The following is a 16883-nucleotide window of genomic DNA, read 5'->3' as shown; positions in this document are numbered from 1 at the left end:
ACTTCATAGAGGTGTGGAGGATGGCGATGTGATGGGAACGGCCTGTGTTATTTTAAGAAAAGCGAGTTAACTCCTTGGTCTGGATGTTCAAGCAAATCTCTATCATCTGCTTTACCAAGTAGCTATTGTGGAGGCCTCACCTGAACCCTGGAGTTACTCACTGAACCCACTGGAGAAGTTTCTTCTCCATACACTGTTGTTCCTTCTGTACTCACACTTGTTCCTAATCCTGTTGTCTACTGAGAGCCTGTTAGTTGTTTGGGGCCATTCCAGGCAACTCCTGCTCAGGTTCCCTTCTCATTCCAAGTGCTGAGCACTGGTAATTTGTAAGCAGAAGATTGCTAAAAAGCTGACAGCTCAGTAGTGGCTGACTCTAGCCAAGTGCTTCTGGCTGTTGGCATTCCAGTTGGCTCATGCTCTTTTGGAGAGGCGCTTCTGCTTCGTGCTCTCTGAATGTTCTGCATGGCCCAGGATGTCTGCATCCTGCTGGGGAGTTGTCTGCTTGCTGCTGCCACCATGGTCAAAGTCCAGTCTCTAGTCTATTTGGCCATTCTCAAATTCTTGTTTAACTCCCTCAGATGGTCTGAGGAGAAGTAGGAAAAGCTCCTTCCCTGGCCCTGTTTCCTTCAAAGCCTCAGTGTGTTTGGAGGAGGGCCACTGAATCCCAGCCATTCCTGCTTCATTTCGTAACTTGATGCGAGACAGTCTCAAGGAAGTGAGATTTTACAACAAGAAAACATCCCTGACACATCGCTGTCCAATATAGAGGTAGCCAGTCTGGAGCTGTCCAGATGTGGTCGAACTAAGACTCTTCTTCTCATCAGCCGCAAGCAGTGTGGCCAATGGGCAGGGATGATGGAGGGTAGACAATATCAGGTTCCTTGTCACTGGTCCAATGGCTATTCAAAGAGCTTCTAGTTTTTGGTTACTTCCTTCAATGTCTGTTGTCCTGATAGGCTTTTCCCCCTGTTCTATAGGCATTTGGCCAATCCTTCCTGCAGCCTGACATACACCTTTTTAAACAGAACTTGTTCTATTTGGAGACTCTGAACACAAAGCAGAAGCTGTATCACAAGGTAAGCTCCCTGCTTTCTAATGGATACAACAGTATAGTCTGTATCTTGATTACACAAAGTGCTGGCAGAAGAGGGACAGTTCAGAAGGCTAGCAATTCTGGTTCTTCCTGCTTATTGCCCCCTAGTGGTCCATACACTCGGCTGCTCTCCTCGCTGGAGTTGCTGTTGCTTACGTGTTGGAAGAGCATAGGCCTGGCTTGTGTCATAAATTAAATTGGCCTGTGCAGAGAGGAACAAGAATCTCTCTCAGGCAGAACAAGGAAACTAATTCTCCTTCAACTTGGAGAGGGAAACGGCAAGAGCTTTTTTCTAATGCCTGTGTTGAATATGTTGCTCCCAAAACCATTGCCCAAAATGCCCAGTGGCGGGTGGCTTGCAGAGGATCAGGTACATTGAATGAGCATGTCAGAGACCCAGGAAAACTGGGCCCCTCGACATACTGTAGGGATTGCGGCAGGACTCTTTGTCATTGTTTAATCATAGCAGATTTTACCCACATTTTCATTGTGAGTGCCACATTATCACAAGAGCTAACGGTTTTAAATGTTGTGCAAGCTTGCTATTGCAGGTGTGTTCAGCTGGTGGAGTGGTGAATGCCAAGTTGCCAGGGGTTTTCACTTACCTCTGCATCCATGGAGGTGAATGAACCCTGCACTGGACCCTGGAGGTGTGGCATAATTCAGCTGCCATGAGCCACTGAAACAAGGCCTATCAGATGGTCCTTTGCAGAGCACCTCGCAGCTTCACTGATCCCCCAGAGCTGCTGTTTTTCTGAGCACCTCAGGAGCTTGCTGAACACCCTTGTTCTCTTTCCCCACAGAAGATCTTCCGGACAGCCATGCTTTTCCAGTTTGTGAATGTCCTGCTTCAGGTACTGGTCCATAAATCACACGACCTCTTGCAAGAGGAAATTGGCATAGCCATCTACAACATGGCCTCCGTGGACTTTGATAGCTTCTACTCGGCCTTTCTCCCGGGGTTCTTGGCCGGCTGCGATGGTGTGGACACCAACCAGAAAAACGTGCTTGGAAGGAACTTCAAAATGGACAGGGTGAGGCTGGCTTGGAGCTTTCAGGTGGGGTTGTTCTGTACGGACAGACTGACAACATACACACCCGTGTCCCAAATAGAACTTCCTTGAACTATAATGTTTTATTATTGAATGAGAACATAAGAAGGACCCTGAAACTGAATCAAACCAAAGTGGTTCAGCATCTAGCTCAGCATCATCTTCTTACCATAGCCTACCTTAACAAGCCACAGTTCCCAGGGTCCTTTGGGGAAAGCCATGATTATTTAAGGTGATAGGTCCCATTTGCACTACACATTTAAAGAGGTCTCAAAGAAGAAGGGAAGCTCTCAGAGTAATGGCTGGTTCGGGACTGTGTGTCCCATCAGACTGCACCTTCTCGTGGCTTCATGCAGAGAGTTTCTCCTGCCTGAAACCCTGGAAAGCTGCTGCCAGCCAGTGCAGACAGTACTGAGCAAAATGGGTCAACAGCCTGACTGTGGATATAAGGCAGCTTCTGGGGGGTGACATTGCTTTTGTTCCGGGGCTGCTCACTACAAAGGTTTCTATTTCCCTTAAAAACTTGGCTCTTCCTTCATAAGACTTCATGGTGACATTTCAGGCCATCTCACACCCACACAACCTAGTTGAAATTAGCTGAATAAAATGGCCCCAGATTGTTGAAAACAGAGCCAGGAGATATTTGGAAGTGTTTGGGCAAGGTCGGTGCCATTGCATACCCTAGTGTCAACACTCCTTTGGGGCAAAGAACTGGAAGGATTGGTTAATCTTGTTGTTGTTGTTGTCCTAACCGTTGGCTATCTCTTCTCTCCCATGTCTCCCCACCACCTTTTCCAGGACCTGCCCTCATTTACGCAGAACGTGCACAGGCTGGTCAACGACCTACGCTACTACAGACTCTGCAACGACAGTTTGCCCCCTGGGACCGTGAAGCTATAGTTCTCGGCACCGACTCTGGTTTGAATCCCTGTCGTGAGCGGACCTGTGCTCCTCGTGTTGCCGCTGCCTCCGCTCCCTGATCTCACCAGGCCGGCTGGATACAGAAGCACCTCCCCCGTGGGCCCCCGTGCCTGGGAGAGCTGCACGCTGTGCCCCCACCCTTGTCCATTCCCCTTCCAGCTCCTCCTCGCAGCTGAGCTGTGGCAGCTCTGTGTCCTACAGGGTGTCTCGAGGCCCACCTGCAGGCCGTTCCTCTATAGCTGGATGTTTTTGTCTTAATACTGTGGCATTTGCAGATTTGCAGGTTCCAGTGACTGGTCTTGTGCATCAATCATGAGGCAGAAACGCCAAAGACTACTTCAGATGTTCCCACCTTCACATCATTCCACCTGCCTCCCTCCCCTCCTGCACCTGGCTGTTGGGGAGGGGAACATCCCATCAACTTTTTGTTTTTAATTGCCTTGAAGCCTCCCCTGCCATCGGCGGGGAGACAGACGGACGGACAGACAGACAGAGCTCTGTTTTCGTGGGGTTTTTTTAAAGAAAAGTTTTTTCTCATCATTCCATTGTGATACTAAAATGTGCTTAATGGAAATAAAAAAAGTGCTTACTTTGTTGTTTTAGACGAGCTTGAGATCTATTTAGGTATCTTCAGGGCCTTTCGGGAAGTCTTGGGGAAGGCATAAACTCTGGGCTTCAGACCAATTCATAGAACCGTAGAGCTGGAAGGGATCCCCAATGGTTATCTAGTCCAACCCCCTGCAATGCAGGTGTCTCTGCTAGAGCATACCTGACAGGTGGCCACCCAGCCCCTGCTTACAACCTCCCAAGGGAGTCCATCCCACTGTCAAACAGCTCCTACTGTCAGAAAGTTCTTCCTGATGTTGAGTCAGAATCTCCTTTCTTGTAACTTGAAGCCACTGGTTCGAGTCCTACCCTCCAGAGCAGGAGAAAACAAGCTTGCTCCATCTTCCATGTGACAGCCCTTTGGATATTTGAAGATGTCTATCATATCTCCTCTCAGTCTCCTCTTTGCTTGGCTAAACATACCCAATTCCCTCAACTGTTCCTTGGTTTCCAGATCATCTTGGTTGCCCTCCTCTACACAGCTTGTCAACGTCCTTTTTAAATTGTGGCGCCCAGAACTGGACAAGCATTCCAGGTGTGGTCTGACCAAGGCAGAACAGAGCAGGACTATTACTTCCCTTAATCTGGACCCTATACTTCTGTTGCTTAGAGTAGCATTAGCTTTTTTTTATTTTTTGCTGCTGCATCACCCTCTTGACTCATGTTCAGCTTGTGCAGGTGGTTCTGTGCACATTCCTGAAGAGTGATTTCTATGGGTTGCTACATGACTTTCAGTGATAGTTAATGATGCTTCTATAGGGTTTTTCATATCTGCTCAGAGCCTGCTTTTCCAAGTGACTCATGATGGCATTACATGGGCTACTTTATTATTCACAACAACCTTTTGAGGTAAGTTAGGCGAGCGACTGACCTCAGGTGGGCCCTAGTGAACTCTAGCTTTTGTGTGCACCTTAACCTAGCACCTAGTCCCACTCCCACATTTTAATTATTGCATTATGCTGGCCCTTTAATCTTTAGAAAAACATATCAATAACTGTATGAGAGCCTGCTGTTGTGCTTCACCGAATTGCAGGCACATGGTCTGAGCAGATTCGCCAGCAGAATGGCATGAACTTGTGGACACTTGCACTCTTGCCTGTTGACCTTGTTTTCAAGAGGGTGAACTGTGTAGAGATACCTGGAACCTCTTCAGATATCCCAGTCTTTCCTTGCCCATTGTACTTTGTGGCTTGCTGGGTCTTCATTTCATTCAAGGTGTTTCTATACTGCTTTTGAGGCTAGCACTCCCAAAAGAGGCTTGCGTGAGAGAAGCATCAATTAAAACATTGCATTAAAACAGAAGGCACTGTTTAGAGGAGGCTGGATCTTCTGCTTCCACCACCACCACCCCTGGCCAGAATGGTTCTTCAAAATCCACTATGGCGACTATCGTCGGAGGGAGGAGCTGTGGCTGGGAGCTGGATGATGACACATTACAAATTCTGCCTGCTAATTTTTTGTCTTGTTTGATTTCGGCCACAGTGACACTCCGCCTGTCCCTGGCCTGCTCCATGGGTCAGCATCCTTGTGAAAGCATCGGTCACAATACTGTTTACCCAGAGTGAAAGTGCATGTTTTCTCTGTCCAGATCAATGGGTCAACGGTCATAGTTTTGGAAGATGCTCAAATCTTGCTGCTAAGAACAACTGGTTGTCCCATTTCCCCAGAGCATGTACTCTTCCAATGTGAAGCTTGCTTGATTTTAGGAACGTAGGAAGCTCTGGTTCATTGGTCCACCTAGCTCAGTAGTGCCTACACTGATGGGCATCTGCTCTCCAGGGTTTCAGATAGGTAGCCCTACCTGGAGATGCTGAGGATCTTGAACCTGGGACCTTCTGCATTCAAAGCAGATGGTCTGCAACAATAGTCTTTCTTCCATCATGGTGCTCAGGCAGTAATCTGACTAGGAACTGACCAAACCCTAACACTCATTTAGCTTCCAGCGCAGTTGCTACATCATATGCTTTCAAACGATAGCCATGGCCCGATAGCCTTCAAGCAGGCAAGTGGACTGGCTTCTTTTCCATAAATGGGAATTTCAGTGCTTGAGGCTCCTCAGAAGTGAGCAACCCCACCACAGCTCCTCTTCATGAATGCCGTTTGGATGTTTGCACATGAGGCACAAGAGTTGGCAGGTTGGTTTCCAAAAGCCATTGCAGTTGAGTTGATGCTAGCCAGGTCTTTTGGGACAGAACGTTGTGGATTCAAATCAAAGGGTTCATGGGCGAGGTGGACTTTTAAGGAGGTATCTGAAAGGGGAGGCTGTGTTGTGGACCTTTTGGGGTGAAGAGTTCCAGGTACGAGGAGTAGCAAGGGAGTCAGGGTTGTTCCCGTGAAATGTGACCATATGTGGTCAGATGAGTGAATATTGGTAGAGTTGGAAGAGAAAAGGTGAACTGGTTTTTATTTGGCAGGAAGGGGGGCAAAACTCAGGAGCTTTAAAAATCAAGAGTGGTTATCTGCCTTGGACACTGAGTCCACCTGCATTTAGTTGAACCAAATGCATGTCTAGTTTGCTCTCAAAAGCTCGTAGTATTGAAGGTTCCAATGCCCCTCTATACAACCTACTGGTGCCCTAGTGCTCATCACATGGCTCCTTCTTGGTGCCCAGTCTAAACCTGTCCATGACATTTAAAAGGTTGATGGATCCAGGTGGCACAACATCTGGAGAATCGGAGGTTAGGATTGGGAACCAGAAGAGAACTAAGCAGGACTCGTTCAGTTGTGCAGAGAGCAGATGGGGTAAGGGAAAAACAACCCTCTGTCCTTGATGTTTCTGCCAATATTTTTCTTGGGTCACTGTTCTGGGAGCTACGAACTTCCAGCAGGTAGAACAGCACTGTTTGTCTTCTGAATTGGAGCCAGTTCAGGGTTGTTGGAACAACAGGGGTGGGATGGGGACAAGTATGAAGATGGTCCTAGACAACATAGCTCCTGCTTATGAAAAAAAGCACTTGCGATTTTAATACATGGTTGGCATCCAGATGACTTCTGAGCAAGGAATGGTAAATGAAATGCCCTCGCCCTGCCCCCCACTGGAGGTCTCCCATTGGGACCTCTAGGTTTTCCTAGGCTTAAGTCCAGCATTTGATTTCCCCTGCACAGATTCTCCATCTGGCTGGTGGCTGGAGCAGCGTCTGGCAACCCCTGCAGGGCCTCATTTGGCCCAGGGGCTGGTAGTTGCCCCTCTGTGTTTTAGGGAAGTATTTCAGCCAATTTGGTTCAAGTCCAGGGAGAAATATAGGACTGAATGTTGTGATCAGGCAGCACCTTTCACCACTTAAAGGATGGAAAGCTAATGAAGAAAGCACCTGGGAAGGCCAGTGATGCCAGCTACATAATGGTTTGTTTTGTCAAGGGAAAATAGCTTGTTCTTGGACACAACCTCAGCTTAAAGGGCAAAGTTTCTCCAAAGTCTCTAAATTCTCCTATTTTTCCACAAGTTGCGAGTATTTGGCTGCAGCTGTACTGACAGAAGGGAGGGTGGCCCCTCTCCAAACGGGCCTGTGTTTCCTCTTAATCTCCTCTAATTAGATGTTCTGTATATTATCTGCAAGATCGCCAACAGCACCCATGAATCCAGCCTCCCTCCCTGTTCATCACTGGATGACGATCCGCTCTCAGGATGAGGGAGACACTCCTAAAGGCAGAGGGGTTTTTTATACATATAAAAATCTTCACTGAAAGTAGCAATTGGCCACACAGATTTTTGAGGCCACAACTTGCACAAAAATCAATTGGTCCTTCAAGTCCCTCATCAATGTTCAAGTGCTCCACAGGGAAAGCCTGTGAACTACTGTTCTAATACTCCAAGCATGTACTGAAGTAGAGCAGTATATCTTAGTGTTATAAAGACCAATGTTAATTATTTGCTACAGGAACCCATCCCATAAACGAAGAACGTTTCAACTGTGTGAGAGGGCAAGTCCCATAGCCCATCGCTTCATCCCTTTAGTAACTTCTTGTTGCTGTTTGTTTTCATATCAGCCTTTGTCAACCGGGTGCCCTCTGGACTAGAAATCCCATCAGCCACAGCCAGCGTGGGAGCTGCAGCGAGAAACACCTGCGTGGGTGCCAAATTGCTGGAGGCTGGCGTTAGAGTGCGCTTTACAAAATAGAGCATCAGTCCCTGCTGCTAGGAGCTTACAATCTAATCCTGGGGAACGGAGGGGGGGATGGGGCAGGCAAGGTGCATCCAGTTATTTCAGTGAGGTGTGCTGGCCTCTGGGACATATTTTTATTGCCTAGGTTCGGCAGTTTAGTCGCTGGGATTTATTGGGTTGATGCGTGTTGCAGCTAATGTGGAAGTATTTTAATAACCCCCGTTAAAGTACAGTACCCACTTAGTACTTTAGCGATTAGTAGATGGTCAAATGGTCTGAGCCGGCTTCATAAAACAATTTCCTATTCCCCTTTTGCTGTTTGAGAAACGGCTGCTTTGCTCCACAACCCCCCCCCCCAAAAAAAAATACCCATTCCTGCCTAGGAGCACTCAACCAGCTTTTCTCTCTCTCCCCGCCCGCCTTCCCTGATCCTTCCTTGCCGGCGGAAGCAGCTACGGACGGCGCCCCCAGATCGGCAAGTGCGCCCACCCTCGTGGTCTCTGCTCGTCTGGCCCATCGGCAACGGGCGCCCCCAGCTTCCGGAGCCGAAAGTTGCTGCAAACCCTGTTAGCAGACGAGGTGGCCGATTAAAGCGCGCCGTCCGCCCCCGGGGTGGGGCTGGTGGGGGGGGGGGGCTGTGGGTCTCTTTAAGGGGGCCGCCCCCCTGTAACGTGATCCTCCTCGTTCCCACGCCTCCCCCCCCCCCGGGGCCGCCTCGCTCGGCCTGGCCTGGGGGCGGACCGGCGGGTGGGGTGGGGGAGCAGCGGCCCCGCAGCCGGGCTCTCTCCCACCCCCAAGCCCTCGTCTATAAACCCGGCCGGGCCGGCCCCCTTCTGCCGGGCGAGCCGCCATGGGCTTCCTGCAGCGCTGCGTGGGCCGGAGCTGCCGCCTGTTGCTGCCGTCGGGGCAGCGGGGCGCGGGCAGCCTCGGGGCGTGGGGGGCTCCGCCTTGCGATCGCCTCCCCGGGGGGCGGCTGTACAGCGCGGGTGAGTTGCGGGGCGAAGCGCCCTCGGGGTGGGATCCCTCCTCCGCTCCTCTTCTTCCGGCGAGGGGGCTGCAGAACTCGTTCCGCGAAGCGCCTCTCCGCCCCGGGATGGGCGCGCAACTTTCGCCCTCGCCGCGTGGTGGCTCCGGCGGGCAAATCCGAGTTAGGCAAAGTCGGGCCAGGCCCTTCCACCCACCCCGACTCTCTGCAGTTCGCAACCCTTCCCGTTCCCATCGTCCCTGACCATTGGCCGATCCGGAGTCCTGCACGGTCCTATCTCTCCATCAGGCGTTACTCCTGGAGAGACACAGCAGGGCATTCCCTGGTTGCGCACAACTTTGAGGAGTTGGGTATCATAAGACTTGTACCCCTTGGCATTCTTTCTTTGCTTACCCACCCAAGCTAGTACTTGCTAGCTTGGCATGGGGGGCTGTTAGGAAATCTGGCTTGGCATTTCCTTGGGCTGTGCAAACTAGAGGGGGGATGGTCTGTTCCAAGTGCACCCTAGAGTCATAGTTGGAAGGGACCATGAGGATCATCTGGTCCAACTCCCTGCAATCCAGGAATCTTTCTGAATTCTTCTGTTGGCACAGCTTGGCATCTTCTGGGTTGCATCTACAGGTGCCTTAGGAAGAGCTGTAGCTTAAGGTGAAGTTCCCTCTGACTTGAAACGGTGAAGAGCTGGGAGTTCCAGCCCTACTTTTCCATGCCCCACTTTCCCATGCCCCTGTGTTGGCAGTGACTCCCAGGGTGGTGGTCAGATGCTGCTCGTATTCCCTTTTTTAGCATGCAAACTAGTAAAAAAGGTAAAGGTAAAGGACCCCTGGACGGTTAATTCCAGTCAGTGGGGTGCAGCGCTCATCTCTCTTTCAGGCTGAGATGGTTTTACCATGCAAACTAGTATCCACACACCAGGTGGGAAGAAAATCTAGTTGTGGGCAGTGATAATTCCTAAACCCTCTTCTTGATAACACTGGCAAGCAGGGCTGACCAGAGGTCAACATTGCCAGGCCCACACTTCTGTATTCAGAGATCAATGCAGTGGTACCTCAGGTTGCATACGCTTCAGGTTACAGACTCTGCTAACTCAGAAATAGTGCTTCAGGTTAAGAACTTTGCTTCAGGATGAGAACAGAAATTGTGCTTCGGCAGCATGGCAGCAGCGGGAGGCCCCATTAGCTAAAGTGGTGCTTCAGGTTAAGAACACTTTCAGGTTAAGAGCGGACCTCCGGAACGAATTAAGTATTTAACCCGAGGTACCACTGTACATAAATTGCCAACTTGGGAGTTCAACCTTCATATCTAGCTGTTTGTCTCACCCCGCTCTTGCTTTCAAGAAGTGCGCTGGAGAATGCTGGCTCTCTACTTGGCGATGATTCAGTTGTTCCCAATAAAGGTGGCCCCCTGCTTTGGCTTTTGGGTCTCTCATCCCCAGAGAGCAGCATAAGTGACCTACGTATTGGAAGAAGATAGCTGCTACTTTTTCTTCTCTCTGGAAAACAGAGCCCTTGAATTACATCACACTCTCCTTTCGGGGGGGGGGGGAAGCTCCCTTTCTCCCCCCCCCAGTTTGCTACATGTTAAAGGAGCTTGGTTAGAGGTGAATGGACTCTTCTGGCCTGCCGTACAGGACTGTTGTAAGGATTGCACAGTCAGTGTATGTGACTTCCCAAGAAGGAGACAATTCAGCTGCTTATAGCAAATTCCCCAGAAGAGATTCCTGGCAGTGGCGTCCTCAGAGACTAATTAGCAGATTCATTGTGACATAAAGCTTTTGTGGACCAGTTTGACCCCACTGCGTCAACTGCAGCTGCTGGGATTCCTGGCGCAGAGGGCAGATTTCGCTTTAAATGTAATGTCCTATATTTAATGTATAGGAGGTGCTTGGAGCATTTAACTGCATGATATGACTGCTAAGTATTATTAGCTTAAAAGTTGCCCATTTCCCTCCCTGCTGGTGTCTGCTGCTTCTGTGCCTTGAGGCTGCAGTCCCATCCACCTGCTTTTAGGTAGGTCCCCAGTGACTAATCAGCCTGCTTGCTTTGCAGTGCTGTCGCTCTCCTCCTGCAGGAAGCAAAGCCCTCTGGGAAAGGGGCATCCACTGCACCACTGGGCATCAAAGCCTTTTTGCTGTATTCCCAAAATTTTGCAGGAGAGGGAGCATCTAGTGGGGGAAAAAGGGTGAGCTTTCCATTGCCCCTCCAATACTGCTTCTTTACTCCCTTCACTTTTAGGGATCTTCAGATTGATTTGCCAGCCATCGTGCCTACAAAACAACCCGGCATCTCTACACAGGCAAATACTTTTAAAAAGCAAACATTGTAAAACAGCAACATTAGTTTTACAGCTTGCAGTCTATTATCTGAGGGTCAGAGTAACCGCGACACATTTTGCTACTGCCAGAGCAAATTTGGCTGCTTTCTGTGTGTTTATCACAATTTCTACCATATTCTATTTTTTACTACTTTGGCTAAATGGAGGGGAAACTGTTGCAGAACTCATTCAGAAATAGAACAGTGTTCTAATGTATATTATCCTCAGCCGATGGCAAATTCAGCCATAGCCCTAAACAGGTGGAAATTGTAGTGAAATTTAGTGCCATCTCAAAATTAGGGCATTATGATGAATCACTTCGAGATGTGGTGCCCTATCATCTTAAACTTAGGACTCCAAAAGGTTTGAATTGAAGCCCAGGGAAACAATCTACAGAAAACCAGGGGGGATAGGGAGGATGAAAGAATACCCTGAAAGGAGGGCTGGCTGGCTGGCTCCTGCAACACTGAACGGGAGCCCTGTATGCTGCAACTCTTTGTTGCAGTTCTCACTCATCACAGCCACAAGGGCTCCCAAGATCTCTGGCTCTAACCACCCTTTCTTTGCCCAATAGGTGTCCCTGGGCTGCAGGAACGCACACTGATCGCCGTGAAGCCAGATGGGGTGCAGAGGAGGCTGGTGGGGGATGTGATCAGACGCTTTGAAAAACGTGGATTCAAGCTTGTGGGTCTCAAGTTGCTCCAGGTACGCTCACTGGGTGCTGAAATGGGGGCAATCAAGGCTTGCCAAGCGCTCAGGAAACATTGGGGTAGGTTATAATAATAATATTTTTTTATTTATACCCTGCCTATCAGGCTGAGTTTCCCTAGCCACTCTGGGCAGCTTCCAATCGAGTGTTAAAAACAATACAGCATTAAATATTTAAAACTTCCCTAAAACTTCCCTTCAGATGTCTTTTAAAGAGAAGATAGCTGCTTATTTCCTTCACATCTGAAGGGAGGGCGTTCCACAGGGCGGGCGCCACTACCGAGAAGGCCCTCTGTCTGGTTCCCTGTAACCTCACTTCTCACGGTGAGGGAACCACCAGAAGGCCCTCGGAACTGGACCTCAGTGTCCGGACTGAATGATGAGGGTGGAGGCGCTGCTTCAGGTATACAGGACCGAGGCCGTTTAGGGCTTTAAAGGTCAGCACCAACACGTTGAATTGGAGCGCTCCTTCCTGTTTCTGTAGGGATCAGCGAATAAGAGGAGAGTTATCCATGACCCACAGCCTTGCTCCGGGGTGGGGTGGGGAGGGAAGTTTCAATCCCTCCTGGGGATGTAAATGTAAATGTTGTCATCAGCCACCTTCAACAAGGTAGACGACACGGACAGGTAGCCCTTCTTCAAGGTGCACCTCTGGGGCAAGGGGTTCATGAACCCACAAAATCCCGCATCCCTTGGACCCAGAGACATGCCAACACAGGGGATTGTTCTTCAGGGTCTCATAAGTGGGAGGCTCTGCCCATTTGAACGCCAGATGCACCTTTGTTTTGGCAGGCCAATGAAGGCATCCTGGCAGAACACTACCACGAACTGCGCCGAAAGCCGTTCTATCATGAGCTGATCAAGTACATGACTTCGGGGCCTGTGGTGGCCATGGTAAGATGGTCTCTCTCTTCCCCATCCCCTCTCACCAATACCCAGAGGCCCATCTAGTCCAGCATCCTCTTCACATCAGCCAGCCAGAAGCCCCAATGGGAAGCAGACCAATGGGACCTCTGGGTGCAACAGCAGTTTCCCCTCTGGTGATGCACAGCAAACGGCCTTCGTATGCACGCTGCCTCTGATAGAGGAAGGAGAACATTTAGCCATTGTGCAGGGGCAGATCTACTGTGAAACTTATGAAGCTTAAACTCCCGGCCCCTAATCCCAGAGGGGTCCCAGAAGTGACTTTAGTCCATGTTGCTTGCAACATTTTATATCGCACCAGTGACACTGTACAGCAGTTTCAATCCAAATCTGAGATGTAATAGTTAATTGCTTTTCATGTCTTGATCTGTTGTGGAACAGCCCCATCAAGGAAGATTATGGGTTGCCCCCGTGACAGTTCAATCTCCAGGACCGCAGAAATGTAGGTCCAGCACTATCACTGTGGGATGCAAATGCAAATCTGGGTACTGCTCTTGTATTTTGGATATGGGAAGAACCGTTTTGCATAGGTATTAGGCATAAGGGTGAAAGGAAGCTCCTGTGTACTTCAACAGAAGATCCCACCTCCACCCCCCACTGCAAATTGCCAGGTTGGGCCCTGTGGTCCATTCATTTAATGTGTAATTCATTAAAGCGCACCCCCTACCCCATCCTTCTAAGCACCCCTTCCGTATCAGGCGCTCTGTGTTGGTTGGGGGAGCACCTCTGTAAGGTACTGATAGAGACATGTTGCCTTGTTTAGCTGTTAGCAGGAATGTCAGAACCACTGGTCTTTGCCCTTTTTTCTATGGTCTCCTGTTTCAGGTCTGGGAAGGCTACAACGTTGTCAAAACCTCCAGGGCCATGGTGGGGGAGACAAATCCCGCAGAAGCCAAGGCAGGCACCGTCCGGGGAGACTTCAGCGTCCACGTCAGCAGGTATGAGTGGGACCAAAACAGCAGGAAACACAGGAAGTTGTTCTGCACAGAGTGAGACCATGAGTCCACCTAGCTCCGTATTGTTTGCACAGACTGGCAGCGGCTGTCCAGGTTTTTTGGGCAGGAAGTCTCTCTCAGCTCTTGCTGGAGATGCTGGGGTTGGGATCTGGGATGTGCTACCTGTGAGGCAGGTGCTCTGTCACTGAGCTCTGACCAGGCCGGTCTTGACTTGCTGGTGCTTCTAGGTTCAAACTTTGACACGAGTCTCTGGCCTGGTTACACATGAAGAATACAAAATGCCAACTCTTTTGGTTAAGTCCCATTTCCTGGTCTGGTGAATCATTCGTTTAAGTATGCTGCAGAATAGTTCTTCCTGCCATTATGTAGTCATCTGAGAGGGCCAGTATGGAAAATGAGCTTTCTGGGTCAAACGAAACCATGTATGAATAATAGGGGAAGGGTGTTTATATGAACCAATCAAGATGTTGAAATGTCAGTATGAGTTCCTACACATTAAGTTGCGTGATCTTTCTTTGCTTTCTCATTTTTCCATTCTATTATAAATTGCATTACATTTCACTTTTCTATGTGTGTGCTTAAAAATCCTCTTCCCTTAGTTTGTGATCTGTATTTATTACTGCCTACATTTACAGTGGAATAAAATTGGCCGGATGGCCTATGCTAGCTGGAACTACAGATTCGGGGGGGGGGGGGGTGTTGTGGGAATCAAATTTTAATTTCCCCTTGCATTTTTAAAAATGTCTTTGCTAACAGAAATCTAGCAGAGCAAGAGTAGACTGGGCTGAACCTTCGTTCCCCAATGTGCTCGTTCTTTCCTTGTTTTTGTTTGAGTGAGCGTTCTAAAAGTCCTCCTTCATGCCTAAAACAGGCATTAGATACTAGATTGCCCCCTGGAAAGTTCCTTTTGCCTCTGGAGGTTCTGCAGGGAAACTCTTGTTCCATCATTTTACTGCATTGTAGTGGCTTCTTGACTCAGCCCCAGGTAAGGGTAGCTCAAGATGCTGCCTTAGGGCAGCCACACTGTAGGCAGACCCAGCTGTTCCTCCTCTTGGGAATTCTGTAGCAATTCAGGAAAGAGTTCTTGGTCCCCCTCATCCATCTACAACTTATTTGGGGGAAGTAGTTTATAGCAGTTAAAATGGATATAAAATTGGGTGGTTGTAGGATAGGACCTTAACCTACGATATGCCCTCATTGTGAGGTTTGCCCCGAAAACAGGAACGTTGTCCACGCCAGCGACTCCCTGGAGACGGCCCAGAGAGAGATCAGCCTTTGGTTTCGCAGCAACGAGCTGATAGACTGGGATTGTTGCGATCAGAAAATCCTGTACGAACACTGAGGACCTGGCTTGGTCTACACCCCAGCACGGGGCCTACTACCTCTGCCCTTGGACTGCCTTTCTGAAGCGATCCACGTTCCAGCCTGTGTACTGCAGGCTTTGATGGTGTGTGTTTGGAGGAGGGCGGGATTATTGCACTTCAACCACTTTGGCTTTCCTTGAGAGGGGGCAAGGAGCAGGCACCCCTTTGCACAGGCCACCCCTTGCTCTCTGCCACGTGCACCACTGTGCTACTTGATTGGAGAGATTTACATCCATGGCAGAAAAGTCATGGAATTATGGGTCTCACATTAAAAAAAAACCCAAACTATTTCTACAAACTGGATTCTGTTCTTTGTGCCTGGAAATTGGAAGTCTGTGTTTGGGCCTGCCATCAACCCTTTCTCTGTTTGCATCTCTACATTAATGAAGCTAGGCCGTTTTGCTCCTGTTTTTAAGGTGATGTGTGAGTGGCCACCTGATTGGGAATGGACAGTCTTGTAAGAGAAGAATGCAGGAAAATATGATTTAGGTAAAGATGGTGTCTTTTGCACCTCAACACCGCAGGAACTAGGTGATGATGCATCACCTAGCAGATTGCCTCACCTGATATATGCCCCATTTACCACTTCAATATGCCCAACTGGTACAGGTTACACACATACCTGTTCTGCATTGGTAAGAAATCAATCTTTTTAACACGGCAGCAGCTAAACTTTGAAACTCTCTGTCTGTTGACATCAGGCAGGCATCTTTGCTGTACTCTTTCCAGCACCTGCTGGAAAGAGCACATTGTTTAGGTAAGGCTATCCAGACATGTCAACGTGTGTTTCAGTCTGGTTTTTAGCCTCTTGTCGATCGTAATTATTTAATGTTTTAAAGAGGTCTTTTAACCTTTTTTTTAAAGTTGATCATTTCATTATTTTATTCTTTCTGTGAAAACTGGGTTTGTTTGGTTTTTTACACTCAAGTTGTATATCAGCTTTATGAAATAAAAACAAGCATCACCACAAAAGGCTCCCAAACCAAACCGAACGACACAGATTCACATGCAATTTGCATATGCTAATTAGTATGTGCACAATGGAGAAATAAGTCCTATACTTTAAATAGAAAAGCTCTCAGCACAGTGGGGAGGACTGTAACCCTGTGTCCCTGCTTAGCCTTTCCTTCACGTGCTTAAATGTTGATTGGCACCTTCAAGGACCTTATGGTTCTGTTTGTTTTACTACAGTCCTTCAAACAGAAGACGGTCTTCTCTAAAGGAGGGTTTGTGGGCACCCTAGTTGCGCTGGAGAAAACTATGTCCTTGGCCCTACCTGTGAGTCTTGTAACTCATTCCTATTTACATTAATTGTCATGGGGAGAGAAGGCAGAAATGTTGCTTCTTTGGCCTAAACACTTCTGTTTGGGTCAGAGCAATAAAGGGCACATCGCAGCAGAAAAGCACCTAGATTCCAGAGGCTTTGCTAGCTTTTGCGTTGGATAACTTGGTGAATTGCAACAGAAAAACTTGAATAAGGGCTGCTGTTTTCCCAAGCAAGAGTTTAACAGACTTAGGTGATTTTGTTTGAGCTTCCATCTGGTGCAAGGACCAGAATGACACAAATCTTACTGAGTTTTTATTCAAGCCGACATTCCTTGCCTCGTGAAAACGTGTTTCTAAGGGCCTCTTTTGTTGGGGATCTGGCATCCTAAGACATTCGCACAAGGCAAGTTGCTAGCCATGTGAAGATCTTAACGCCCGGAGGAACTGCTGCCTTGTGGTTAGCATAGATTCTGAGGGGCGATGAACCTGGCCCAATTCTCTGGAGCAAACCATACGCTTTTGTGGGCAGAAGGTAAATAGCCGTCCAATCTTAGGCACATTTGCTCTTTGAAGTCAGTCCCACTGTCTGAAA

At 48.8% G+C, this 16883-nt stretch overlaps 3 protein-coding genes across 4 annotated transcripts in view; all 3 read left to right on the top strand.

Moving 5' to 3' along the window:
- XPO6 (exportin 6) overlaps positions 1–3668 on the top strand; it is a 48248-nt gene extending 44580 nt beyond the window's left edge. For both annotated transcript variants that reach the window (XM_079952487.1, XM_079952486.1), the window contains 3 exons: positions 978–1076; positions 1897–2127; positions 2944–3668. In XM_079952487.1, the coding sequence (XP_079808613.1) occupies positions 978–1076; positions 1897–2127; positions 2944–3045 (432 nt within the window). In that variant the 3' untranslated portion in view covers positions 3046–3668. The remainder of the gene's footprint in view (positions 1–977; positions 1077–1896; positions 2128–2943) is intronic.
- The window catches only part of PERCC1 (proline and glutamate rich with coiled coil 1), a 200149-nt gene that overhangs the window by 142986 nt on the left and 40280 nt on the right, over positions 1–16883 (top strand). The window lies entirely within an intron of this gene.
- On the top strand, positions 8606–15323 carry LOC307202718 (nucleoside diphosphate kinase A-like). Its single transcript, XM_079952898.1, has 5 exons — positions 8606–8761; positions 11648–11778; positions 12574–12675; positions 13531–13643; positions 14883–15323. Exons 1-5 carry the CDS (start codon positions 8626–8628, stop codon positions 15001–15003), a joined length of 603 nt encoding a protein of 200 aa, XP_079809024.1. The 5' UTR covers positions 8606–8625; the 3' UTR covers positions 15004–15323.

This window comes from Podarcis cretensis (genome assembly GCF_951804945.1).
Source record: "Podarcis cretensis genome assembly, chromosome: 14".
NCBI classification, from domain to species: Eukaryota; Metazoa; Chordata; class Lepidosauria; order Squamata; family Lacertidae; genus Podarcis; species Podarcis cretensis.
The sequence above is the reverse complement of the archived record's forward strand: the minus strand, read 5'-3'. Positions and strand labels throughout refer to the sequence as shown.

What these genes read in the sequence shown, in the direction of transcription:
- LOC307202718 (XM_079952898.1), top strand. Translation starts at nt 8,626, where the DNA reads ATGGGCTTCCTGCAGCGCTGCGTGGGCCGGAGCTGCCGCCTGTTGCTG. An exon ending in TGGGTCTCAAGTTGCTCCAG is followed by an intron (nt 11,779 to 12,573) that starts GTACGCTCACTG and finishes TTGTTTTGGCAG; the next exon opens with GCCAATGAAGGCATCCTGGC. An exon ending in CGGGGCCTGTGGTGGCCATG is followed by an intron (nt 12,676 to 13,530) that starts GTAAGATGGTCT and finishes CTCCTGTTTCAG; the next exon opens with GTCTGGGAAGGCTACAACGT.